At 46.6% G+C, this 26,692-nt stretch overlaps 1 protein-coding gene across 1 annotated transcript in view; it reads left to right on the top strand.

The window, feature by feature from the left end:
• The window catches only part of THSD7A (thrombospondin type 1 domain containing 7A), a 570,344-nt gene that overhangs the window by 164,383 nt on the left and 379,269 nt on the right, over nt 1-26,692 (top strand). The window contains exon 3 of the mRNA XM_068235085.1: nt 11,470-12,009. Within this exon, the coding sequence (XP_068091186.1) occupies nt 11,877-12,009 (133 nt within the window). The 5' untranslated portion in view covers nt 11,470-11,876. The remainder of the gene's footprint in view (nt 1-11,469; nt 12,010-26,692) is intronic.

Raw genomic sequence — 26,692 nt, 5'->3', positions numbered from 1 at the left:
AGTGTGCACTTGTGACCAAGGACAGTCCAGCGTATAGTGTGCACTTGTGACCAAGGACAGCCCAGCGTATAGTGTGCACTTGTGACCAAGGACAGCCCAACGTATAGTGTGCACTTGTGACCAAGGACAGCCCAGCGTATAGTGTGCACTTGTGACCAAGGACAGCCCAGAGTATAGCGTGCACTTGTGACCAAGGACAGCCCAGCGTATAGTGTGCACTTGTGACCAAGGACAGCCCAGCGTATAGTGTGCACTTGTGACCAAGGACAGCCCAGAGTATAGCGTGCACTTGTGACCAAGAACAGCCCAGAGTATAGTGTGCACTTGTGACCAAGGACATCCCAACGTATAGTGTGCACTTGTGACCAAGGACAGCCCAACGTATAGTGTGCACTTGTGACCAAGGACAGCCCAGCGTATAGTGTGCACTTGTGACCAAGGACAGCCCAGCGTATAGCGTGCACTTGTGATCAAGGACAGCCCAGAGTATAGCGTGCACTTGTGACCAAGGACAGCCCAGAGTATAGTGTGCACTTGTGACCAAGGACATCCCAGCGTATAGTGTGCACTTGTGACCAAGGACAGCCCAGAGTATAGCGTGCACTTGTGACCAAGGACAGCCCAGAGTATAGCGTGCACTTGTGACCAAGAACAGCCCAGCGTATAGTGTGCACTTGTGACCAAGGACAGCCCAGAGTATAGTGTGCACTTGTGACCAAGGACAGCCCAGCGTATAGTGTGCATTTGTGACCAAGGACAGCCCAGTGTATAGTGTGCATTTGTGACCAAGGACAACCCAGCGTATAGTGTGCACTTGTGACCAAGGACATCCCAGCGTATAGTGTGCACTTGTGACCAAGGACAGCCCAACGTATAGTGTGCACTTGTGACCAAGGACAGCCCAGCGTATAGTGTGCACTTGTGACCAAGGACAGCCCAGAGTATAGTGTGCACTTGTGACCAAGGACAGCCCAGCGTATAGTGTGCACTTGTGACCAAGGACAGCCCAGCGTATAGTGTGCACTTGTGACCAAGGACAGCCCAGAGTATAGTGTGCACTTGTGACCAAGGACAGCCCAGAGTATAGTGTGCACTTGTGACCAAGGACAGCCCAGCGTATAGTGTGCACTTGTGACCAAGGACAGCCCAGTGTATAGTGTGCATTTGTGACCAAGGACAACCCAGCGTATAGTGTGCACTTGTGACCAAGGACATCCCAGCGTATAGTGTGCACTTGTGACCAAGAACAGCCCAGCGTATAGTGTGCACTTGTGACCAAGGACATCCCAGCGTATAGTGTGCACTTGTGACCAAGAACAGCCCAGCGTATAGTGTGCACTTGTGACCAAGGACAGCCCAGAGTATAGTGTGCACTTGTGACCAAGGACAGCCCAGTGTATAGTGTGCACTTGTGACCAAGGACATCCCAGCGTATAGTGTGCACTTGTGACCAAGGACAGCCCAGTGTATAGTGTGCATTTGTGACCAAGGACAACCCAGCGTATAGTGTGCACTTGTGACCAAGGACAACCCAGCGTATAGTGTGCACTTGTGACCAAGGACAGCCCAACGTATAGTGTGCACTTGTGACCAAGGACAGCCCAGAGTATAGTGTGCACTTGTGACCAAGGACAGCCCAGCGTATAGTGTGCACTTGTGACCAAGGACAGCCCAGCGTATAGTGTGCACTTGTGACCAAGGACAACCCAGCGTATAGTGTGCACTTGTGACCAAGGACAACCCAGCGTATAGTGTGCACTTGTGACCAAGGACAGCCCAACGTATAGTGTGCACTTGTGACCAAGGACAGCCCAACGTATAGTGTGCACTTGTGACCAAGGACATCCCAGCGTATAGTGTGCACTTGTGACCAAGGACAGCCCAGTGTATAGTGTGCATTTGTGACCAAGGACAACCCAGCGTATAGTGTGCACTTGTGACCAAGGACAACCCAGCGTATAGTGTGCACTTGTGACCAAGGACATCCCAGCGTATAGTGTGCACTTGTGACCAAGGACAGCCCAACGTATAGTGTGCACTTGTGACCAAGGACAGCCCAGAGTATAGTGTGCACTTGTGACCAAGGACATCCCAGGGTATAGTCTGCATTTGTGACCAAGGACAGCCCAGAGTATAGTGTGCACGTGTGACCAAGGACAGCCCACCGTATAGTGTGCACTTGTGACCAAGGACAGCCCAGCGTATAGTGTGCACTTGTGACCAAGGACAGCCCAGAGTATAATGTGCACTTGTGACCAAGGACAACCCAGCGTATAGTGTGCACTTGTGACCAAGGACAGCCCAGAGTATAATGTGCACTTGTGACCAAGGACATCCCAGCGTATAGTGTGCACTTGTGACCAAGAACAGCCCAGCGTATAGTGTGCACTTGTGACCAAGGACAGCCCAGAGTATAGCGTGCACTTGTGACCAAGAACAGCCCAGAGTATAGTGTGCACTTGTGACCAAGGACATCCCAGCGTATAGTGTGCACTTGTGACCAAGGACAGCCCAGAGTATAGTGTGCACTTGTGACCAAGGACAGCCCAACGTATAGTGTGCACTTGTGACCAAGGACAGCCCAGAGTATAGTGTGCACTTGTGACCAAGGACATCCCAGGGTATAGTCTGCATTTGTGACCAAGGACAGCCCAGAGTATAGTGTGCACGTGTGACCAAGGACAGCCCACCGTATAGTGTGCACTTGTGACCAAGGACAGCCCAGCGTATAGTGTGCACTTGTGATCAAGGACAGCCCAGAGTATAGCGTGCACTTGTGACCAAGGACATCCCAGCGTATAGTGTGCACTTGTGACCAAGGACAGCCCAGTGTATAGTGTGCACTTGTGACCAAGGACAACCCTGTGTATAGGGTGCACTTGTGACCAAGGACAACCCAGCGTATAGTGTGCACTTGTGACCAAGGACAGCCCAGCGTATAGTGTGCACTTGTGACCAAGGACAGCACAGCGTATAGTGTGCACTTGTGACCAAGGACATCCCAGCGTATAGTGTGCACTTGTGACCAAGGAAAGCCCAGCAGATAGTGTACACTTGTGACTAAGGACAGCCCAGCGTATAGTGTGAAAGATACCACCAGGAACAGCACCCACCAAGCAGCACGACCCGATACCTGGCATTGTGTACAGGAACATCTGTACTTAAGTCCAACTAAAGTCCAGATGGGAGATTTCACAGAAGGTCACGGAGAATGACAGGACTTGGCTATTATGAGACTTCTAGATCCATATGGACAGACAGACAGGCCTGTCAACTAGACGTCACGGTTGTAGACAAAGACCAGAGGACAGCAGCGGTGATAGACGGGCACTCCTTGATAGCTGCATGGTGGACTTGCCTTCTTGGTCACCAGGATGGTGCACGGCGATGTCTGCTGGGGGCGGATGCTGTCCTCTTAGCTCTGCTTTACATATCGTTGTCTATTGGTCTAAGGAGAACCTTCTTTATTGTAAAAGTCTGAGGAAGGGCATGTATAGCCCGAAACAAACTAGTGTCATTCTCTACTATTATACAAATTACCTCATGCCTAGACTACGCATTATACCTGTTCCATGAAGGATTGCTTATATTGAACGATTTGGTTTTGGTGATTTTCCTGGGGGATTGATTGAATTTTGAGCAAGAAACCGTACAAAAGTAATGTAACATACAGAGACTTACAGTGCTGCCCATAATTATTTATACCGCTGGCAAATTTTGACTTAAAAGTTCAGCCAGCATGTCATTTTTTTAAAGGTAAATGGCATAAGTGCCTCCCAAAAGATCATAAGACGATGTACAAGAGGCATTATTGTGGAAAAAAACATTTCTCAGCTTTTATTTACGTTTGAGTAAAAAGTGTCCAGCCCAAAATTGTTTATACCCCTCTCAATAATCAATAGAAAAGCCTTTATTGGCTATTACAGCAATCAAATGCTTCCTATAATTGCACCCCAGCTTTTTGCATGTCTCCACAGGTATTTTTGCCCTAGCCATCACCCTGATCTTTAGCTCCCTCCACAGATTCTCAATTGGATTCAACTCAGGACTCTGGCTGGGCCACTCCAAAACATTAATGTTGTTGTCCGCTAACCATTTCTTCATCACTTTTGCTTTGTGTTTTGGGTCATTGTCATGCTGAAATGTCCACTGGTGCCCAAATCCACGTTTTTATGCAGACTGCCTGATGTTGTCATTGAGAATCCTTATGTATTGCTCTTTTTTCATGGTGCCATTTACTGTGATTACGTTCCCTGGTACATTGACTGAAAAACACCCCCAAAGCATTAGGTTCCCACCACCATGTTTGACAGTGAGGATGGTGTTCTTTGGGTTGAAGGCTTCTCCTTTTTTAATGCCAAATGAAGGAAACATCATTGTGACCAAACAATTCAATTTTTGTTTCATCTGACCATAACACAGAAGGCCAGAAGTCTTCTTCTTTTTCTAGATGAGCATTTGCAAAGGCCAAGCTAGCTTTTGTGTGCCTTATCTGGAGAAGTGGTGTCCTCTGAATCATTTCGGACAGCACTGTATATATGATTCTGTAAGCTGAAGAAGAAACTTAATGTTTTGAAAGCTAGCAGCAAAGTAATGCACGATTAGTCATTAAAGGTGTTACCAGAATCAACGTTTGTTGGTTGTATTTTTAGTGCAATAAAGTGAAGAACTTACTTCTTGGACTGCAATCTATTTTTGTGGTATTCTAAGGACTATATTATCCTTCTAATCATCCAAAGTATTGGATAGCGGTGTGGTGGTCCCCCATACTAAGGATCTATGGTTTTTGTCTCTTTTATTTTTCTCTTCCAATAAGGACTTTCTCCTAAAATATATTTATACATGATAGACGGGGCAGTGCCAGGTGTAAACATGAGGGGAAAAGAGTAAAAGAAGGTTGAGAAGGTCCAGGGCCTGAAAGAGAATTCAGAGAGGATGTGGAAAGTGAAGGCTTAAGTGGCCCCAGTAGTGGTAGAAGAACTTGACGGAAGTGACTACAAAGTCCTGACTCCAGGAAAAACCTGAGGGCTCTCTCCTCAGAGGAGGGCAGTGGTGGGAACAGCTAACACAGGCCCTTATTCACAAATGTGGCCTAAGTTACTTAGTGACAAGGTAGCCTGCATTGCACCATTAGCAAGACCTGCATTTCCTAGGTAATGAAAGCGTTTTTAGAGTAATGAGTGGTGCGCAAGTAGTATAACCCTAGCAACCCATGTGTTACCTAGGTAACGTGGGTTCCACTAACCACAATGCGTTCTACCTGTTAGTAAAGGTAAAATTGCTGTTCCGTCTTTGCGCACGATAACTTTTACCATTCTTCTGTAACTATGGGCCAAAGTCTGCAAAAAGTTCAAACTATTAGCCATCGGTTAGAGGACCCAGGGTTGGAAAAGGCCCAGAAGATATCTCTCTCTGACCTAGGTGATATTTCCATCCTCATCAATAAAATGCCTTCTAAGCCTCCAGCATGCAAGAAAATACAAATTGTGACAGCACTTTTTCACCCATGTTTTCGTACTCTTTGAATTGCACTATGCTGGAAAGTTATTTTAAGCAGAACATGAAAAATTATCTCCAAGGAGAAAACTTAGGACAAAAAGTAAATTGAATAAGGGCCTCTCTTTCTCACGTGTGAGATGGAAAAGATTAAGGCTTGCAGAGTGATACATTTCCAGCATTTGAAAGGTAATAGTGTCCGGCAAATTCATGATGAGATGATGGCAGTTTATAGAAATGATTGCCCATCTTATGACACTATTGTCAGGAATTTCCAAAGTGGCAACATGTCCTTCACAGACGAGCCAAGGCCTGGAAGACCATCACTAATGGACGATGCAGCCACAATGAGGAAAGTGGAGTGTTCACTCCTAGAATACAGACAAACAAACACCCAAATGATCATGAACCAACCTGGCCTCCGTTATGGTAGTATGTGGAAATCTATTCATGAGGAACTGCACGTGTCTAAGATGTCTGCACGCTGGGTGCCACGTTTGCTAACCCCTTTCCAGAAACAAACACGGCATGACCTTTCAAGACAGATGTTGATGCAGTTGGGACAGGAAGAAGAGGATTTTTTTTGGCCGGGCACTATTACCCTTCAAATGCAGGAATTTTATCACACTGCCAGCCTCAATATTTTCCATCTCGCACTTTAGTCACTTCTGGGACACTCTGTAAAAGAAATACAGGATACAATGAGCTGATTTTCTCAACATCCGCTACTTAGGGACCAATGATGGAAATTGCAAATGTCATCGATATATCATAATAACCTCCGGGTGATAATTACAACCTTTTGCTTCCCTCTCACATATAATATACAATGGTATGAAGATACATATTTTTTTCGATAAATCAGAACTGAAGATTGACCTAAACAAAGTGTTTCACTTACCTGGGGCTTCCGTCAGCCCCTTGCAGCTGTCCTGTCCCGCGCTGGTCCTCAGCGATCCTCCATTCTACCGCCGCGGTGCAGTTTCGTCACCACCAACTTGTAAGTCAACTTTCCCTGCGCAGCCCTTGCCACACGTATCTTTCTTCGTGATCAGGTCCCAATAGCGCTCTGCGCAGTAGGCACAGGACTCTATTGCGGATGGGAATGCTAAGAAGGATATGACTTACAAGTTAGCGGTAACGAAAATGCACCGCGCCGGGAGAATGGAGGATTGTTGAGGATTGGTGCGGGACAGGGTGGCTGCAAAGGGGCTGACAGAAACCCCAGGTAAGTGAAACTCTTTGTTTTCAGTCAATCTTCAGTTCTGCTAAATAAACAAATAATTACAGACTATACCCGACAAGCTACATGCTTATGTTTCATGATGTTGCGGGTTACTCTCCTTGGTAGATGATATGCTGAGCCCAGCATTGGCTGTGAATGTTCCGATGTAAACATGTCGCGGTCTATTTTAAGCCTATTACCTTTGAGTTGCTGACTTCCTTCATGCGGTGCGTCAGATGAGCTTCACCTCCTATAAGTCAGGTCTACTCGCTCATTAGTGACACAGCGATTGTAAAGAGATGGAAAATCACTTACCCTTGCAGTAATGCTAACACAGCTATAAATCTCCATATCATTCCACAGCCTAGCCTGACGTGTGGGTGCCGTACATGCCAGCCAAGCAAGCGAGGGGATCCGCTCCTAATATTATGTGCAGTAAACATCTGTGGAAGATGTACAGCAGGTGTGTCGCTAGGGGTAAAGAATCAGGGCACAGGGGAGTAACAGTAGACCCTGCAAGGGATGCAGCCGCGGGGGGCCCAGAAGCCACAGGGGCCCCGTCCTGAGAGACTGACAACTAAGGGCAAGGAGAGAAAAAGCTTTCTGCTCTCTGCACAATTGTACTAATGACTGCATCTGCTCAGCCACTGATAAGGAATCATACAAAGTTTTGTAGACAGTCTCTATTCAGTGTTCAGCAGGGTCTTTTGTACAGCTCTACTCTACCCCCAGCCTCTCTACCCCTCCCCAAGTGCTGTGTTCTGTAGTGATGCTTGAGGAGTGCGGGCACAAAGAGAAAAAGCTTTCTATTCTCTGCACAATTGTTCTAATGACTGCATCTGCTTAGCCACTGATAAGGAATCATGCAAAGTTTTGTAGACAAGCCCTATTCGGTGTGCAACAGGCTCTTCTGTACAGCGCCCAGCACGTAACCTCTCTACCTCTACCCAAGTGCCCTGTACTGTAGTGATGGGCCCCATCCAACGTTTCGCAGGGGGGCCCAGTGATTTCTAGTTACGCCTCTGGGTCCTGGGCCCTTAATCTATGCTTGGAGTGCCCTGGGTGTCAGTTCCCTGCTCTGGATGTCAGTTCCCTGTGTGTCCCGGTTCCCTCCACTGCAAAGTCACGCCCCGGAGGCTGGACCCATCTTCTGTAGCCGACTTCTCCATTCTAGGTTCTGAGAATTATTTGGGAGATGCTCCTGCTACAGAAGATGGATCTGGACTTTGGAGATTGAGTGGTGGGAGGAGTCGAGTTGTGTCGCCCGCTGCCCGACTCTGGCATGTGTGTATAGGGGGGCACTAGACTACCAGGCTATACTACGGGGTTATGGATGGGCCCACTAGACTATCAGGGTATACTTTGGGGTTATGGGGTACCACCACGAGTACGTAGCTCAAAATGTAAATTAGATAGCACTGACTGCGGCAGAGGGGAGGTTAACTTGCTTATGCTGCCCCCTATAGCCGATGCGTTCCATGTAGCTCCACTACTTTCTCCTTCAAACCCGGAAGGAGGAAGTAGTGGATTTACATGGATCGCATCGCCTATAGGGGGCGTCATAGACAAGACAAATAACATTTATATCTCGCTTTTCTCCTGGCGGACTCAAAGCACCAGAGCTGCAGCCACTAGGACGCGCTCTATAGGCAGTAGCAGTGTTAGGAAGACTTGCCTAAAGTCTCCTACTGAATAGGTGCAGCTTACTGAACAGACAGAGACAAGATTCGAACCCTGGTCTCCCGTGTCAGAGGCAGAGCCCTTACCCATTACACTATCCAGCCATAGGTAAAGTAAATGGGGTGATGGGGGGCACTAGACTGCCTATTTATGTGCTATGCTCCCGACAAGCACATTTTTTCGGCCTGGGGATGCCCCGGATCTTTCAGGATCCTGGAAACGCCCCTGATGTATAGTACAGACCCTCTGGTGTGCTACCTTCATTTGTCCTCAATGCTAGCGTGTGTGCATGTGTGTATAGAGCATATACAATTTGAAAACCGTACATAAATCAAAATGTGTAGACCAACTCTCTGTTGTTTATTTACAGCAAACTGAGCAATTACAGGTAAAATAGATGTATTTTACCGAGAAATAATAGTTTCAGGTATAGACAGAGAGCAGAGCAAGAAGAAGCAGATGTAACTAAGAGAGAAAGTGGTGGCAGGGAGAGAGAGGTTCTAGAGAAAGAGAGAAAAGAGGTTAGGGGAGAGAATCATGACCAGACAGAGGTGAGAAACAGGCGTGGTGAAGAGAGAAGAGAGGCGTGGCCAGAAGACAGAGGTGGGAGATTGGGGTAATGGAAAGAGGCAGAGAGGCGTGGCCAGAAGACAGAGTCGAGAGACTGGGGTGATGGAAAGAGGCAGAGAGGCGTGGCCAGAAGACAGAGGTGGGAGACTGGGGTGATGGAAAGAGGCAGAGAGGCGTGGCCAGAAGACAGAGTCGAGAGACTGGGGTGATGGAAAGAGGCAGAGAGGCGTGGCCAGAAGACAGAGTCGAGAGACTGGGGTGATGGAAAGAGACAGAGAGGCGTGGCCAGAAGACAGAGGTGGGAGACTGGGGTGATGGAAAGAGACAGAGAGGCGTGGCCAGAAGACAGAGGTGGGAGACTGGGCTGATGGAAAGAGACAGAGAGGCGTGGCCAGAACACAGGAGTTAAAGATGAGGTGGTAAAGAGAAACAGAGAAATGTGACCAGAGATGAAATGACTGCCTCTGCCGAGAATGTAGTGTGATTACTGCGGCCACCTAGGCTGAGATCAGCCTTGGTGATTGATTCGGCCGACTGCCGGCTGAGAGCATTGTCCTGTCATCCCGGCAGCCACGTGACATCACTCCCGCACCGCTCCATATAGGCCCTCCACCCCCATCCCTCATGGCAACACATCACTAGCCTGCAGGCTACCACCGCATCTGTACGGCCTGGGCCCTGCATGGTTGCCTGAGGGGTCGGGTCCTGCTGCCCACCAGATATGCCTCAGACAATGATGAGGTTAATCTTCAGTGTTTGTCAAGTAATGATGAGCTAAGATTCAGGAAGCTTTTGTTGTTAGATTTCCTGTGTTTTGCGTTTTCCCCGGCGATCGCCTTACACGTGGCGATCCCCACACACGTCATGTATTTCAATAGCAGCACATTTTTTATGTGTTGTAATGTTAGTTGGTTTTGTGATTTTTCTACATTTTAACGTCAGGTGGCAAGTCGGAATTGCTAAAAAAAACAACGCTTTTGCATGATATATTGTATGCGATTTTAAAGTTAATTAAATACACTTTCTTCATAAAAATAATCTCAAGGCTGCACATGAAATCAAAAGAAAAAATCGAAAAATCCCAAACGCAGATTCGTACAGGCGGGAAATAGCAATGACAAGTGTGTCCCCTTAAAGGACACCCGAGGTGACATGTGACATGAGGAGATAGACATGGGTATGTACAGTGCCAAGCATATAAATAACCATGCGTGTGCCCTTTTTTCTTTCTCTGCCTGAAAGAGTTAAATATCAGGTATGCAAGTGACAGTTTCTGTCCGGGTCAGGACTGGGTCAGACTACAGTCTAACCCTCATTGATAAGGAATTACAGTCATAAAACACTTTCCTAGCAGAAAATGTCTGCTCAGGGCAGGAAATAGATGAAAAGGGTCAATGGTTCATAGATTTTAGCTCTGGCATACATACTTCAATGAATGTGTCATTGTGTTTCAATGTGTTTCAATGTGTTTCAATGAAACAGTAAAACATAGAATTAAACATAAAACCGTGGGAAATCTAAAAAAGTAATTTCTAGGAGAAGGAGGATCGATACAATTTTTTATGTTATCAGTTTATTTTCACCTCGGGTGTCCTTTAAGGTGGCCACTAACGAACCAATTTCTAGTGAAAAATAATTTGAGTGATCAGATAATTTTATCAGAAGTGAAATATCATAATACATCGTTCACTACACCATCAACAAACCAATGTTTGCTTCCTATCTATCACAACCGACAAGAAAAAAATCCAAACGGACAACTTTTTTTCTAATCGTTCATAATCGATTCTGCCCATCAATGGAGATTACTTACAACCAATCCGATCAGAATTATCTGATTGCTCAAACGATTTTTCACTAGAAATTGGACTGTTAGTGGCCACCTTTACGCAATCGACGACAGCAAATCTGTGAGAAGGTCCATCCTTGTAAACCAAAATGTATCCTTTCCGCTGAATCCTACATTCAGGTGTTGAGATCGCGGCTTCAGAATCCGTCCGTGGAAAATTATCCGCACAGAGATGCCCTCTGCCCATCCTGCGACCATTCCGCCTCCTTTCGTACAAAGGCTGAGAAGTATTGCTGACCGCACAGTTACGCTGCTGACGATGCATCTTCTGCCACCAAGAACCCGCCTCTGCCATCCCAAATCTACAACAAAAACATCACACTCAAAAAACACCCCCCAAAAAACCAAAACAATAATAATTCAATCCTTCTCTGTGACACAATCCAAAGACAATAGCGCCTTTCTGCAAACAGTCATTTTGTCTGAGAAGTACATATAATTACTCCAAATGAGCTAATAACACTGGAATCAGTCATTCTCTGTCTGGCGGAGCCCGCTGCCCCAGCACCCACAGCCCTGCTCTGCTGGAGACTGAGGCATCTGGCTTCTTCTCCCCAATAGATGCAAGAGAATGTTTTTTGTGTTTTTTTGTCTTTGCATTCTGTTTCATAGAATTTCCTCCTCTCTCTCTTCCTCTCTTTCTCTCCAGCTGGTGTAATTCATTACTACAACCTCCCCAGTGCACAGATAACCTGTTCAGTGGGCTGGAGCCCCCTGCAGACAGATGTCGGTCTCTCTCTGATGGAAGACAGCCACTAGCCAGTGAATGGGAGAGAGAGGAGCTGCAGCATCTCCAGTAGAAGAGGCAGCATCAGCACCAGAGGAGGACCCTTCCTCAGCATCTGCAGCAGCCTCCTCTGGGCTCTATTGTTCCTGTTTGCTAAATGCTTCTCCCTTCTCCCCTGTCATGCACACTGGCTGGAGAGGGCTGCCTGCTGTCCCTGGCGACTTAGAATAAGAAGGTGAAGAGGAGGAGGGGGGCAGATCGCCGCCGTGTAGCGTGGAGCTGCTCATTGTGTGCGGGCTGCAGCCGCTATCTGGCCGCCTGGAGGAGGCATGGGGCTGGGAGGGAGATGCCCGGGTGTACCGAGCTGTGGAGTGATTGTCCTGCTGGTTTTGGGATTGTGGAGAGTGGATTCGCAGCAAGGCGGGGACCATGAAGCTAAGAGCATCTATGTGTGGAAGACAGGTAAGACAATGCAAGCTTCCCTTTATCTGCATGTGCTGGAGACTGCTGTCCCTCACTACCCCCCCAAATGTGTCAGGCTGGGGCAGCGTGGTATCCAGAGTGACCTCTATGTATCCGGTGCGTACCATCCTCAGGGACCCCTGTGTATCAGGTGAGGTCAATCATCAGAACGTACTCAGGGAGTGGGGACCCTCGTATAATAGGCTGGGACAGTGTGGCATTCTGAGGGACAGTTTTTGGGGACCGCCATATAATAGTCTGGGACAATGTGACATTCTGAGGGACCTGGGGGGGGGGGTTCAGTTATTGTAACCTTTTCAGAGACCTCTGTGTATCAGGCTGGGGCAGGAATATTTTCACAGAACACTTCTGTATCATTTGGGGTTGATCATTGTAACATTGCCAAGGATCCTCATATATCAGGTGGGGTTGGTCACTGTATTCCCAGGTACCCCCATATGTCAGGTAGAGTCAGTCACTGTATTCCCAGGTACCACCATATATCAGGTAGAGTCAGTCACTGTATTCCCAGGTACCTCCATACATCAGGTGGGGTTGGCCACTCTACTCTCATGGTTTGGCCATTGTCCAGCACCACATGCACCGTATTGAGTCAGTGTGACATTCCTGTGGACCCCGGTGTATCAGGTGAAGGAGGTCCAGCGTTATCAGAGACTCACCATGTATGAGGTTGGGTTAGTGAAATATTATGAAGCACCTTCCATATATCAGGTGGGGTTGGCCACTCTACTCTCAGGTACCCCCGTATATCAGGTGGGGTTGGCCACTCTACTCTCAGGTACCCCCGTATATCAGGGGGAGTTGGCCACTCTACTCTCAGGTACCCCCATATATCAGGTGGGGTTGGCCACTCTACTCTCAGGTACCCCCATATATCAGGTGGGGTTGACCACTCTACTCTCAGGTACCCCCATATATCAGGTGGGGTTGGCCACTCTACTCTCAGGTACCCCCATATATCAGGTGGGGTTGGCCACTCTACTCTCAGGTACCCCCGTATATCAGGGGGAGTTGGCCACTCTACTCTCAGGTACCCCCGTATATCAGGTGGGGTTGGCCACTCTACTCTCAGGTACCCCCATGTATCAGGTGGGGTTGGCCACTCTACTCTCAGGTAACCCCATATATCAGGTGGGGTTGGCCACTCTACTCTCAGGGGTTGGTCATTGTCCAGCACCTCATGCATCGTGTTGAATCAGCGTGACATTCCAGTGGACCCCGGTCTATCAGGTTAAGGTGGTACGATGTTATCGGAGACTCACCATGTATGAGGTTGGGTTAGTGAAATATTTTGAAGAACCTTTCACGTATCAGGTGGGGTTGGTGTGACGTTCTCATGGAACCTCCAGGTAGACGGTTGTTTCGTTTTACCAAGATGTAGCTCATGAAAACATGAAAACACCCTGTGTTTATTTATAATGTTATATGTTTAATGACTGGTCATCTGAAGACCCCAAATTTAATCCTGGGATTTCATCCAGAGTCTGAACACAAAAGGTTCTGTCCTAATGTTAGGTTGTATGATGTATGTACATATTGTATGTATATACATTGATGCATGTATATACTGTATCTATCTATCTATCTATCTATCTATCTATCTATCTATCTATCTATCTATCTATCTATCTATCTAGCCACCCAGCCATCAATCTATCTGGGATCAATTCAGCTTGACACCTATCAGCAGAATTTTTTCAAGATCAGCCCCCCCCCTCCTCCTCCCATCACACATGTAATCCAGATGCTCAGTGCACCTTCTATCCCTCTCTCTCTCTTGCTGCCCCCATTACTTGCTGTCACTGTCTCCTTCTGACTCCTTTTATCCCTCATTTTTTACCCTTTCCTATCCCTCTCTCTCTTTCTCTCTGTTTCTCTCTCTCTCCCATCTATCTATCTATCTATCTATCTATCTATCTATCTATCTATCTATCTATCTATCTATCTATCTATCTACCTCTCTCTCTCTCTTTCTCTATTTTCACTCTCTCTCTCTCTCTCTCTCTCTCTCTAATTATCTATCTATCTATCTATCTATCTATCTATCTATCTATCTATCTATCTATCTACCTCTCTCTCTCTCTCTTTCTCTATTTTCACTCTCTCTCACCCTCTCTCTCTCTCTCTAATTATCTATCTATCTATCTATCTATCTATCTATCTATCTATCTATCTATCTATCTATCTATCTACCTCTCTCTCTCTCTCTTTCTCTATTTTCACTCTCTCTCACCCTCTTTCTCTCTCTCTAATTATCTATCTATCTATCTATCTATCTATCTATCTATCTATCTATCTATCTATCTATCTATCTATCTATCTATCTATCTATCTATCATCTATCTATCTACAGGTATACATCTATCTATCTATCTATCTATCTATCTACCTCTCTCTCTCTTCTCTCTGTCTCTCTTTCTCTATTTTCACTCTCTCACTGCCTCTCTCTCTCTCTCTCTCTCTCTCTCTAATTATATCTATCTATCTATCTATCTATCTATCTATCTATCTAGCTATCTATCTACCTCTCTCTCTCTCTCTCTCTCTCTCTCTCTCTCTCTATTTTCACTCTCTCACTGCCTCTCTCTCTCTCTAATTCTATCTATCTATCTATCTATCTATCTATCTATCTATCTATCTATCTATCTACCTCTCTCTCTCTCTCTTTCTCTATTTTCACTCTCTCACTGCCTCTCTCTCTCTCTAATTCTATCTATCTATCTATCTATCTATCTATCTATCTATCTATCTATCTATCTATCTATCTATCTATCTATCTATCTATCTATCATCTATCTTATCTATCTATCTATCTATCTATCTATCTATCTATCTATCTATCTATCTATCTATCTATCATCTATCTATCTACAGGTATACATCTATCTATCTATCTATCTACCTCTCTCTCTCTTCTCTCTGTCTCTCTTTCTCTATTTTCACTCTCTCACTGCCTCTCTCTCTCTCTCTCTCTCTCTCTCTCTCTCTCTAATTATATCTATCTATCTATCTATCTATCTATCTATCTATCTATCTATCTAGCTATCTATCTACCTCTCTCTCTCTCTCTTTCTCTATTTTCACTCTCTCACTGCCTCTCTCTCTCTCTAATTCTATCTATCTATCTATCTATCTATCTATCTATCTATCTATCTATCTATCTATCTATCTATCTATCTATCTATCTATCTATCTCTCTATCTGTCCATCTCTATTGTGCTTCAGGTTCCACGCTTGTTACCTAACACAATGTCTTTTGTCCACGTGACAGCCGTGGATGGTGTCTTCTTGCTCAGGTGACACCAGCCTTTTAGATTGTGTGATGCTGTTTTAGCAGATTTGGGTTTAGGCTGTTTGTGCCTTTTGTAGGATTGTTTATCCACGTTTTGGCGTTCACGTTTTGCCTAGGCAGTTGTGCCGTGGAGGAGGAGCAGATCTAGCCACGGATATAAACTTTGAAGCTGACCTGATTCGTTACAGCGGAGTGCAGTGACAAGCTGGCATTAGCGGTGACATACATTTAGGAAATGAGGATGTTGCAGCGCGGCGGAGGGAAGGACAGTCATGTTTGTGCCGAGCAGCTCAGTGTGACAGCAGTGACAGCATTGTGCAGATGAAACGTGATATATACACTGTGTGTGTTCCTATACAGATATATATAGTGTGTAGCAGCATGGCCGTAATCCAATCATCGTTAACGAAGACTTGATTGGCTTTGTGTGGTGGGGCTGGGGGAGCAGGCAGGATATCACCGGGAATACTTGTGCCAGTTCAGTGGCGTAACTTCAATTCAAGGTGTCCCCAAATGCTCACACCCCTTCCCTGGCCTCCCCTTGGTGCAGTTCACAGCCTGGGGCCCATCTCACAAGAGTCATAAAACAATCTAGGCCATCAGGATCTGCACACCCATAACAAGTGTAGCCACAAAACACCTGATCTGAAGTATAGAGAGAGGCTCCTGCTTCAGGGCGCAGTGTAGGAGGGGGCACAGGGCCGGGCCGAGGCAGAGGTGAGAGAGGCTCCAGCCTCAGGGTGCAGTGTAGGAGGAGGAGGCACAGGGCCGTGCCAAGGCAAAGGCGAGAGAGGCTCCAGCCTCAGGGCGCAGTGAAGAAGGGGCCCCAGGGGCCGAGGCAGAGGCGAGAGAGGCTCCAGCCTCAGGGCGCAGTGAAGAAGGGACCCCAGGGGCCGAGGCAGAGGCGAGAGAGGCTCCAGCCTCAGGGCACAGTGTAGGAGAGGGGGGGACACAGGGCCGGGCCGAGGCAGAGGCGAGAGAGGCTTCAGCCTCAGGGCGCAGTGTAGGAGGGGCCCCAGGGGCCGAGGCAGAGGCGAGAGAGGCTCCATCCTCAGGGCGCAGTGTAGGAGGAGGAGGCACAGGGCCGGGCCAAGGCAGAGGCAAGAGAGGCTCCAGCCTCAGGGCGCAGTGTAGAAGGGGACGCAGGGCGAGGCAGAGGCAAGAGAGGCTCCAGCCTCAGGGCGCAGTGTAGGAGGGGGCGCACAACTCACTCAGCTATCATCCCACTATTGTGTGTGAAGCAGAAAGAAATAAGGAAAGGGGATACATGGCAGTGACTGCAAGCCAGATAACTAGAGATTAAGGTGTTGGGAGCCCTGGGGCACCTCTAAAGGTGGCCACTAACGGTACAACTTCTAGAGAAAAATCGTTCGAGCAATCAGATAATTCTGATCGGATTGGTTGTAAATAATCTCAATTGATGGGCACAATCGATAATGAACGATTATAAAAACGATCGTCCGATTGAATTTTCGTTGAACCAAAATTTGGATTTTCTTGTTGGTCGTGATAGATAGGAAGCAATGATTGGTTAGTTGATGGTGTAGTGAACGATTTTTCGTCCGATCAGAATTTCGCTAGAAATTGGACCGTTAGTGGCCAGCATTAGTCTAATAACAATCAGGGGGCTTGATTCACGAAACTGTGATAACTCATAGCACGGCCGCGCTAGCGTTTTTGCATGCGAAAATTAAGGATTGCGTGTGAAATTTCACGATTGCGTGCAAAAACGCTAGGGCGGCCGTGCTGTGAGTTACCACGGTTTAGTGGATCAAGCCCAGTGTGTGACGGCTGGGGTGGGAGGGATGGAGGGGAACACTTTGGTGTCTCAGCCTTGGGTGCTGGAGGACCTTGTGGTTGGGGACCCTCAGAGCTCTAGGCCCCCCTGCGATCGCAGGCCCTACTCCCCCTCCCCCCTTAGTAACGCTCCTGTGCCAGTTATCTCGCTGAGTCAGACAAAAAGTGACCGTCTGGTGCCAATAACCTCATTCTTCTTACGGAAATGATGCCTGTTCATCCCATAGTCTCCTGTCAATGGGAGCAGGAACCGCATCCAATCCTTGATTTAATTTGCAAATGGCCTCCCAGGCCTGGATAAATTGGATAACAAAGTTAAAAATAAATTAAAAAAAAAGAAAACAGGCCGCCCACTAAATCCTGGCTGGCCGTGGCTCCATGCCATCAAGACGGATCAATTCACGATGACAGAGATCGCCAGAATTTATTTAAGGGAAGCCCCCCCCCCTCCTTCCTCCCCGTCTGCATTTCATCCAGATGCTCAGCGAGCGGATTAAAGGCCACATTCACTTGAACCCGAGACGGCTTCCTGACGGTCGGCTGCCAGGCTACAGTGGGCAGAGCGAGGCCTTTGTCATGTGTCTGCGAGGACACAGCCTCTGGCTCTACCACAATGTGGGGTGCAGTTTACATGAAGGCGAAGACCGCTGTCCAGGGTGCCGTTATTATAACTAGCACTGATAGTTCCTGTTTAACATATGAGACAGGGGACTGCAGGGTCGTTTTTAACCTAAATTTGTATGTAAGTTGAAACACTGTGCTACCTCTGTGCTCCTGTGCCTCCAGTGTTCTCTCTGAGAATCCTCTGTCCCCTGTGATTCCTCTGTGCCTCCAGAGTCCCCCTCTGTGTCACCTCTGTCCCACTGTGTCTCCGCTATGCCACCTCTTTCCCCTGTGCCACCAGTGTACCCCTACTTTACCCCTGTGCCTCCTCTGTGCCTCCTTCCATCTTTTTGTGCCCTCTCTGTGCCTCCTTCTGTCCCATGTGCCTCCTTCTGTTCTGTCCCATGTGCCTCCTTCTGTCACCCTCTGTGCCTCCTCTGTCCCCTGTACCTCCTTTTGCCCTCCCATTGGTGCCTCTTTCTGTCCACTGTTTAACAGAGGAGAAAATAATAAGCAATTCAATTAAAATAATATTTCCAAACTTTGGATCGAGGAAACAAACAATTTTGTCGATCTGATCAATTGTACAGTTGAGTGTACCATTAATGGGCACTAGGCTGGAGGACATGTACCATAGTAGGGACATGGCTGGGCTTCTTCCTCAAGGAAGTCCAGCCAAATGATGGGACTCAGTAGAGTGACTTGTTTGTGGCACCTCTGAGCTGGCAAGGCTGTATAGTATACAGTATATAATGTATACAGCTCTGGCAAAGGCCTGTACTCCTTCACTGGTGAATTGGTTAGTTGCCCATGGTCTTTATGCTCCGTAGGGATTGCAAGGTCACTCACACAGCTTCACAGTCAGTACAGACGTAAATTGTAAGAGGTCCAATATTCATTTTTACCGAGGGCCACATTGCATCTGAAACTCCTGAGTCTTATCAACAGTTGATATCTAACTCTCTACTTACTTTGACCGACCTAGAAGAACACTTGGACTGCCTATCCTGAGCATATGAAGGCTGGACACATTTTTTCCAGATTATGCAATTTAGTTCTGTAGCTGTTTCAGGAGGAACATGTTTCCCTTTGACCTTTCAAGCATGATTCTGATTCTGATTCTGATTCCTATTGGTCATACCTCCCAACTTTTTAAGATAGGAAAGAGGGACACTTAAGCCGCACCCTTACTCATGCCTAGAGATGAGCGTAATGGCGTAATTACGATTTCGCGAAATTTCGCGTAGTTAGTGTAATTACGTTTATGGCCGTAAGTACTTAATCGTAATGAAGAAGGATTTCGCGAAATTTCGCGTAAGTGTAATTTTCGCGTAATTTTCGCATTGCAACGGGTATTACGAAATTAATGCGTATGGCCATGCTCCCGAAGCGGAAAAGTTGACGCATGGATCAATGTTAGGTAGCCGCCAATTTTAAGGGTTAATAGCAAAGCCCCCTTAAATGCTAAGAGCCTCAAATTTGGAGAATATATTAAGGAGATCAGGAGGAATAAGAGGAAATTTTTTTTTTACTTCTGATCTCCTTAATATATTCTCCAAATTTGAGGCTCTTAGCATTTAAGGGGGCTTTGCTATTAACCCTTAAAGTCGGCGGCTTTTTTATATTATACGGAGCGTTACGGTTTAACGCGAAATTACGGTAGCGTTTAATGCGAAATTACGGCATGAACGAAACGCGAAATTACGCGTTGAAAATTACGCTTACGGTATTTTCAATTACGATTTTAATGGCAATTACGCTACTGTAATTTTGCATCGTAATCGCAAATTTCGCATGCGTAATTTTAGTAATGCGAAATTACGAAAATTTCAGCTCAACTCTACTCACGCCACCAACACACCCCCATTCATGCATCCCATAAAGATTTCATCGGAAAAATATGTTATTTTCTATCCTGGTTCATTGTCATTCATATTAACATATGGAAATCAGAAATATATCAATTTAAAGGAGGGGAATAAAGTTTAGATTCAAACACATTTTTCAGGAGAAATACATTCATATATGTACATAGATCTGCACATCAGTCCTGAAAGAGGGACAACTGAGGAAGAAAGAGGGACAAGAATCCCAAAGAGGGACTGTCCCTCCAAAAGAGCTATGCTATTGGCCATTTAACATGACAGATGCCTTCACTGACCAATAAGAAAGTTTCACATGCTTTAATCTCAGTCTTCCTTTACCTCAGTAGAATGTATCCAATCTATGGAACTAGTGAAGTTTTGACCTGTGGTTTTTACTGTGCTGTGATTGGGCAGTTTGTCATCTGTCACTGTCTGTAAAGTTATCTGTGTTTCCGGGCACGTTGTCAGGCAGATACTGTATCTGTGCTGTAATTTAAAGTCCATGGGAGAAGCCATGTTGGAATGCAGAGCACCTGTTCATCGCTGTGCTCTCTCCTCTGCTATCTTCATGTCCACATTTCTTTTCTGTTCAAATTGCTCCTCAGACAAGAGTCAGTTTCTAATATCAGGGTTACCTAAAGAGATTGTATGAGGTAGTACTGCACTTGTCTGCAGGGACTGGGAATGATGAGGGTTGGAGAGTATCTCCATACTTCGTAGGATCTCATAGCCTAGAGAGTTGGACTTTCCAGTATTCTGACTGTACGATTGTTTGAGTCTTTCGTCCATGTTCGGTGAAGTTAAAACACTTGAGGTAAACCTGGTAAACTTGCACGATGGTTGCCTTGTAGCTCTACAGTCCAAATAGGACATCCTCTGCATGGAGATTGTGAATTCTTTAAATGGACAACCGTGCATTTTCTCCCTAGCTATCGTCTTGGAGTCTCTAAAAAGACCCACCTATAAAGAAAAAGAACTTCTCCTGATACAAAGTTTCCAATGACAGTATAGTGATGATCCCATCTTCGCCCCATTCTTGAGGATTATCTGTTCCTTTTACTCCATGTAGAGCATGGGGCATCTGAGAAGACTTTCCATTCAGACCTGTCCTTTTCCTTGGTGATGGATCCACAATAAATAGCTGCAGGTGGGAATGGGTGAGTCTGTTGGTGTGTGCACCTCTGGTAATAGCATCCAACACCTTCCAACCTGGACAATGGTGTCTTCTGGAGGTACGCTTCCACATTATTATAGTCTCCTGCAGTACCACCTGGGAGGAGGACATGGTGCTTTTTAACATCCATAGTCCCTCCCATTGATTGGCTACAAGTGTGGCTGCAAGAGGCTGGTGTGCAGTGTAGGAGGTGGGAGAGTCAGCCAGCTGAACAGCCTTCCCCAGTCTCCAATGTTTGTGTATGGGGGGGGGACATAGCCTGGGTTATGGGGAGGGGGGTAGTACACCAGCTCTGATATCTCTGCATCCCCGCACTAGAGTTTTATTCCTGCACTGCCTTAACAACAGGGTGTGTGACAATGCTTCCAGGGGCTGCTCCAGGTACTGGGTGGCGCCAGTGAATCTGTGTAGAGAGTGGAAGAAAAAGGAGCGCTCCTCTGGTGCATTAACTTTTTAATCCCCTTTTTTTTTAAATCTCTGCATCCCTGTGTGACAGCTTTACTCACATGACTTGTAGATCAGGTGTGATCATTGCTCTGCTCTCCTTCCTGTTCCTGTCTATACAGTATACATTGTACACCAGCATTGATATCTCTGCATCCCTGTTTGACAGCTTTACTCACATGACTTGTAGATCAGGTCTGGTCATTGCTCTGTGCTGCCCTTCCTGTCTATACTGTATACTGTGTACTGTACCCCAGTCCTGATATCTCTGCATCCCTGTGTGGCAGCTTTACTCACATGACTTGTAGATCAGGTCTGATCATTGCTCTGTACTGCCCTTCCTGTTCCTGTCTATACTGTATACTGTGTACACTGTACACCAGTTCTGGTATTTCTGCATCCCTGTGTGACAGCTTTACTCACATGACTTGTACATCAGGTCTGCTCATTGCTCTGTGCTCTCCTTCCTGTTCCTGTCTATACTGTATCCACTGTACACCAGCTCTGATATCTCTGCATCCCTGTTTGACAGCTTCACTCACATGACTTGTAGATTAGGTCTGGTCATTGCTCTATGCTGCCCTTCCTGTCTATACTGTATACTGTGTACAACAGCTCCGATATTTCTGCATCCCTGTGTGACAGCTTTACTTTTGCTCTGTGCTGTCCTTCCTGTTCCTGTCTACACGGTATACTGTACACCAGATCTGATATTTCTGCATCCCTGTGTGACAGCTTTACTCACATGACTTGTACATCAGATCAGGCCTGATCATTGGTCTGTGCTGCCCTTCCTGTTCCTGTCTATGTTGTATACTGTGTACACTGTACACCAGCTGTGTTATCTCTGCATACCTGTGTGACAACTCTACTCACATGACTTGTAAATCAGGTCTGATCACTGCTCTGTGCTGTCTTTCATGTTCCTGGCTATACTGTATACTGTGTACTGTGTACACCAGCTGTGCTATCTCTGCATCCCTGTGTGCCAGCTTTACTCACATGACTTGTAGATCAGGTCTGATCATTGCTCTGTGCTGCCCTTCCTGTTCCTGTCTGTACTGTATACACTGTACACCTGCTCTGATCTGCACCTGATCTGCATGCTTGTTCAGGGGCTATGGCTAAAAGTATTAGAGGCAGAGGATCAGCAGGGCAGCCAGGCAATCTGCATTGTTTAAAAGGAAATATGTCAGCCACCATCTCCCTCTGACTTCAGGTTCCCTTTAACTGTGTGAGCACCAGATGGGCTGGAGACAAATCCAATGTTATCTAATCGCGCTGTGAGCTGGGAGTGGATGTATGACAGAGACTCACTAAGCCACTGTAAATTGGGTTAGTCTCCCATCAGGCTGATAGCGCAGCTTATCATCATAATGGAGGCAGCTCACTCTTTGATTTGTCTTAACGCCGCCTCGAGGGTCCGCGCCTCTTGTACTTCCAGCAAAGGCGAAGGCTGTTATGTTACGGATAGCTGAATTATATCGCTAGAGTGGCAGGAAAACAGCACACGCTGGTAAATGGGACAAACGCGCACCTGCAAGACGATTGGACGCAATATCATAAATACGCTGGAGGAAAAGAAACATCACTTTTAAATAATTATAACTTATTCTGCAGCAGTTACAGGACAGCTGAAGTGAGAGGGATATGAAGGCTGCCATATATATTTCCTTTTAAAGGAGTCATCAGCAAAGTGGTGCTGCCCCCTTTATATCCTTACTCGGGGCTCGCAGCCGTTGGCCTGGGGTCCCCGCCTGGTGCAGAGGACGACCTCCCTTACTGCGCCTGCGCGAGCGCTGCTGTCACGTCCACGTTGTTCGCTGTGTACTGCGCAGGTGCAGAGGACGACCTCCCCTACTGCGCCTGCGCGAGTGCTGCTGTCACGTCCATGTTGTTCGCTGTGTACTGCGCAGGTGCAGAGGACGACCTCCCCTACTGCGCCTGCGCGAGTGCTGCTGTCACGTCCATGTTGTTCGCTGTGTACTGCGCAGGTGCAGTAGTTCTGTGCTTGCGCAGTAAACTACTGACAACGTGGACCTGATTGACAGCAGATCTCACCCAGGCACAGTAAGATGACCTCGAGGTCGGTCTCTGCACTGGTGGGGATCCCCAAGCGGAGCTGCGCCGTCGGACATGTCGGCTGCAAGGGGCTGGAGGAAACCCCGAGTAAGTATATAAGGGGGCAGCACTATTTTGCTGATGACTCCTATAAGCAATACCAGTTGCCTGGCTGTCCTGCTGACCCTCTGCCTCTCATACTTTCTGCCATAGCCCCTGAACAAGCATGCAGCAGATCAGATGTTTCTGACATTATTGTCAGATTTGACAAGATTAGCTGCATGCTTGTTTTCGGTGTGTGATTCAGACACTACTGCAGCCGAATAGATCAGCTGGATAGCCAGGCAACTGGTATTGTTTAAAAGGAAATACATATGGCAGCCTCCATATCACTCTTGCTTTAGTTGTCCTTTAAAGAGGAACTCCAGTGAAAATAATGTAATAAAAAAAGTGCTTCATTTTTACAATAATTATGTATAAATGATTTAGTCAGTGTTTGCCCATTGTAAAATATTTTAAATCCCTGATTTACATTCTGACATTTATTACATGGTGACATTTTTACTGCTGGCAGGTGATGTAGCTGCTGCATGTTTTTTTGGCAGTTGGAAACAGCTGTAAACAGCTATTTCCCACAATACAGCAAGATTCACAGACAGGAAACTGCCAACAGTACGTACTCAGAGCTTCTTGTGGGAGGGGTTTCACCACAATATCAGCCATACAGCGCCCCCTGATGGTCTGTTTGTGAAAAGGAAAAGATTTCTCATTTAAAAGGGGGTATCAGCTACTGATTGGGATAAAGTTCAATTCTTGGTTACGGCTTCTCTTTAAAGTCAATCTTCGGTAAAAACATCACTGTCGTTTCTGAGAGCGTGGAATGGGGGCGGGGACTCTTTTGAGGGTTTTTTGCCGTCTGTGACTGTTTTTCAGTGTTGCTTGTAAATGTTCGTAAGTTTTCGTATCAAAATGTTTTCGTATCAAAAATTGTATTTTTTTAATTTTGAAAATATATTCATAAGAATACAGTACATTGTATTTTCGCAATGTGTTCAATGAAAATGAATATCAGCAAGTAGCCGCTTTTATATCACGTTTGTGGTTTTTCGCTTAAAAAAGTAATTTTCTCAAATGGCACAGCACATCATCTGCATTGACGTGTGTACACGATACAAGAGAACGCTGTGTACTGCTCTGTGGTAAATAACCACATCTATCAGCGGCTCTCATCACTCCTCTCCCCTCATCCAATCATTCCTCTCTCCATCACTCCTCCCCATTGTCTGCCGACTGCAGCCCCATTCACACCACCCAAATCTGATTGACCTTTGCCTGAGCAGTGATGTCAATTTCTGGGTCTCGTGTGAGTGGTGGGGCACCCGGCTCTGTGAGGTCCGGCCTCCTCTCTGACACGCGTGTGCACATACAGTATGTGGACTTCATGTCGTCTTCTTGAGCTTAGCTATCAGTCTTTGGATATCAAAGTGAAAAGTATTGACTAGAAGAGAGAGACAGCGCTTAAAAACAGAGCCGGGACAAGGCCCTCCAGCAGCCAAGGCTGAGACACCAAAGTGCGCCCCTCCATCCCTCCCACCCCAGCCGTCACACACTGATTGCTATTAGACTAAGAGGCCCCTCCATCCCTCCCACCCCAGCCGTCACACACTGATTGCTATGAGACTAAGAAGCGCCCCCAGGGTCCCCAACACCTTCATCTCTAGTTATCTAACTTGCAGTCACTGCCATGTATCCCCTTTAATTTTTTCTCTCTGCTTCAAACACAATACAGGTAGGTGAATGATAGCTGAGTGAGTTGTGCGCCCCTCCTACACTGCGCCCTGAGGCTGGAGCCTCTATCGCCTCGGCCCTGCTTAAATCGACCATCAACATAGCCCAAGAAGTCGAATACTGAACTTACCCGGGGCTTTCTCCAGCCCCCCCGTATCCCATGAGGTTCCGATGTCTTCTGGGTCCCCTCTGTTCACCCTTTTGGTGGCTTTGTAAGCTGCGTGACCCGGACGGGAGCCGTGGGCAACTGCGCTTGCGTGGCCCGTCCCTGCGCCCGTTGTTGCGAGCATTCTGCGTATGCATAAATCTTGAAAGAATGAACTGCGCATGTACAGAACGCTCGTGACAACGGGCGCATGATCGCAACGGGGGCACGATGCACAGTTGCACATGACTCCCCCCCGGGTCGCACAGCTTACAGAGCCACCAGCGGGAGGACGGAGGGGACCCGGATACATACGTACACACTTGGGGCCAGCAGCAGGATGATTTCCAACAGATTTCATGCTATTGTAACTCGCTGGGTAATAGATCCCTGTCTGATCAGATTCTATCAGAGAGGGATCTATCTGATGCTCCATCTGCTGACCATCTAGAGGTGTGTCTCGGGAAAACCACGCCTACGGCTAACACTAAAATCCGCCCTGGGGCCCTATCCAAAAAATGTAATGTCTAGTTTCAGTTGAATCGGTTGTATTCACACGTGATTCAAGTTCAACTGAAGCATGACCTGTAAGAATGAAGTATGGCAAAAGGTCAGCCTGTATATATTCCCAAATACAAATGAAGCAGCTTATCCCCCAAATAATGTAACCAGGCAGCAGAACCTCCTCATATGAAAAGTAGAATCCCTATGGAGACTGCCAAGGATGCTATGGAGAAATCAGTATGAGGTGCCCATGGCACATGCCATACCTGCACCCCTGTAGATACGCCTCTGTGGCCATCGGCTAGTGTATGGCCACCTGCAGTCTTGTGTTTCTGCTTTTTGTTATTTGAAGTGTGAGTACCTTATGAGGCTACAATTAGCATATATATGAAGTTAGACTTTGTGTAGCATGCAGTTACAGAAGGGATATCAGTAATTCCCCAGCATAATTATTTTCGTGGTGGGTAATAATATGTGAAACCATGAATCTATAATCTCTTGGTATTGGTTATTAGGGGATCTATATGTAGAATAGCAAGTTGGGGGGAGAGAGAAAAATCTAAGGTGAGGAAACCATTTATTATTCTAGAGATTTATTTCTACATGGAGTATATTGTACAGAAACTCAAGTAAATAAGGCAGGGTACCTATGTGGCCATTCCCTCTACAGCGCTCATTTCAGGAATGTTTATTAAAGATGGAGAAAGGTGAGGGAGTGTATTACCATCTTCAAGCTATCTTAATACTGTTTTTTCCCCAGAGTGCGGGATGGCTCTCACAATATTGGAAGCCACTTTCTCCTAGGATTCTGTGCTAATATTGGTTTTAAATTCTCACTCTCCCTTTTTACCCTTTGAAAACAGGGATTTTTATTAGATTTATCGCGTGGATGAAAAAAGGGCCTGGCTGTATAACGAAATGGCTGGATAACGAAATCTGATAACGATAAACATCTTTGTCAAACTTGGTTAACAATAAATACCATTGTT

Source organism: Hyperolius riggenbachi, chromosome 5 (genome assembly GCF_040937935.1).
Source record: "Hyperolius riggenbachi isolate aHypRig1 chromosome 5, aHypRig1.pri, whole genome shotgun sequence".
NCBI classification, from domain to species: domain Eukaryota; kingdom Metazoa; phylum Chordata; class Amphibia; order Anura; family Hyperoliidae; genus Hyperolius; species Hyperolius riggenbachi.
The sequence above is the reverse complement of the archived record's forward strand: the minus strand, read 5'-3'. Positions and strand labels throughout refer to the sequence as shown.